Source organism: Abrus precatorius, unplaced genomic scaffold (genome assembly GCF_003935025.1).
Source record: "Abrus precatorius isolate BTA unplaced genomic scaffold, Abrus_2018 Scaffold11, whole genome shotgun sequence".
Classification (NCBI taxonomy): Eukaryota; Viridiplantae; Streptophyta; class Magnoliopsida; order Fabales; family Fabaceae; genus Abrus; species Abrus precatorius.
Genome location: NW_020874303.1, coordinates 15,533,727 through 15,535,398, shown reverse-complemented (window position 1 = coordinate 15,535,398; position 1,672 = coordinate 15,533,727). Strand labels below are relative to the sequence as shown.

Here is a 1,672-nt window from a genome sequence, read left to right as displayed (position 1 = left end):
GTTGAAAATATAATTGGAGAAAAAGATTGTTGATTCAAGCATTTTAATTAAAGGAAGGAAAAAGAACTGTGAATCAGCAGAAAATAGGAACCAGAGTTCTCACTGGAACATAGGAAGACTGTTGTAGGAACTAGAAATACAATCTTAGTCTTGGCAATGACAAATTTGAATGAATGTCATCTTAATGTTACAAAATTGATTGATCAGAAACACAATGAAGCTTCCCTTAGTTTTGGCCTATGATAAATTTGATTTGAGTGTCATCTTAATGTCACAAAATTGATTGATCAGATACATAATAAAACTTTACATAGTTTTTTGCCTATGATAAATTTGATTTGAGTGTCATCTTAATATGTTACAAAATTGATGAGATCAGAACCATAATGAAACTTTCATAGTTTTTGGCCTATGATAAATATGATTGAATGTGATCTTAATGTTACAAAATTGATTGATCAGCAACAGAAAGAAACTATTCAACGGGGAATATGATGTATATACTCATGCTCAATTATGGGTGTGGTTCGAGTGCCAGAAGCAGTAGGAGCCCTCACATGTCCAACCATTGATACCTGAAGGGCTTCTTCTTCATAGGCCCTTCTCTCCATCTCCACCATTCTTGATCTCTTCTTCACCCTAACAAGCATTGCCACAAGAAGAAGGCCCAAAAGAAAAGCACCCAAAGCAGCACCAATGGTACTCCCAACAGCCACTTTCCACTGACTTATGGGCTTATTCCTGAACTGATCTGTTGGTGGGGACTCCACAACCAACCCAAAATGGCCATGCCTCTTTGCAACACAAATAAGTGGTGTTGATGGGTCTGATTTTGCCAGTGTCATTCTTCCATCACCTTCAAAACTAGCACACAATGGCTTGACCCCCTCTTCCTCCTTTTTGAACTTGGTGGCATTGGTGAAATCAATTGTCATTGGCTTTTCTCCAGCTACAATCCCAAGTTGAAAAGGGTTGCTAGAGTTTGCATCTTCATCAGCATTGTAAGCTAAGAGTCCCACAATTGGAGACACAAGTTGATACCCAGATAGATCATAGTTAGCATAGTATATAGAAGACCAATTATACCCCATGTTTTGTCTGATCAACATGACCCTCTCAATACATGGATGCACAGTTACACCAACACCTAAATGGAACTCCTTTAAGTGTGCACCATACCTTCTCAAACTGCCACATCTAAATCTCACAGCATCAACTCCAATGCCGGAAAGATTTGAAGGCAAGTTCACTGATTGTGCTGTTCCTGTCCTCAAGTCCTTTTCCAGTGTCTTGAATGTGTGATCCCTTATGATGAGGTCAAGAACATGAGCTGATTTCACACTCTGAGCATCAGATCCCAGAAATGTAGATAACGCCCAGGAAAATATCATCAAAATCAAAGCAAAAGAAGAGCCCATGAGACAGAAAAAGAGCCAAGATGATAACACAAATGTGTAAGCCTTAATTCCTTTTTCTTTTTTTTGTTTTCTGGTATTCTGGCTACAGCAATCAAAAGAAAAGCTTTGATTTCTTTTTTACTCCTAAGGAAACAACACCATGACTAAAATCTAAATCATGAATTTTACACTATTTTTCCCCCTACGGAATGAGTCTCAAAGAAGAAAGGTTTTAGTGTGGTAATAGATGAGAAGACAAAAGATCAAGGAAATGA

At 37.9% G+C, this 1,672-nt stretch overlaps 1 protein-coding gene across 1 annotated transcript; it reads right to left on the bottom strand.

Moving 5' to 3' along the window:
• Positions 1-479: 479 nt before the first annotated feature.
• Positions 480-1,418, bottom strand: LOC113855675. The gene has a single exon (XM_027487304.1). It carries the CDS (start codon positions 1,416-1,418, stop codon positions 480-482), a length of 939 nt encoding a protein of 312 aa, XP_027343105.1.
• Positions 1,419-1,672: the final 254 nt, after the last annotated feature.

Bases quoted from the DNA above. Each gene is read 5' to 3' on its own strand.
- LOC113855675 (XM_027487304.1), bottom strand. From the start codon at position 1,418: ATGGGCTCTTCTTTTGCTTTGATTTTGATGATATTTTCCTGGGCGTTA.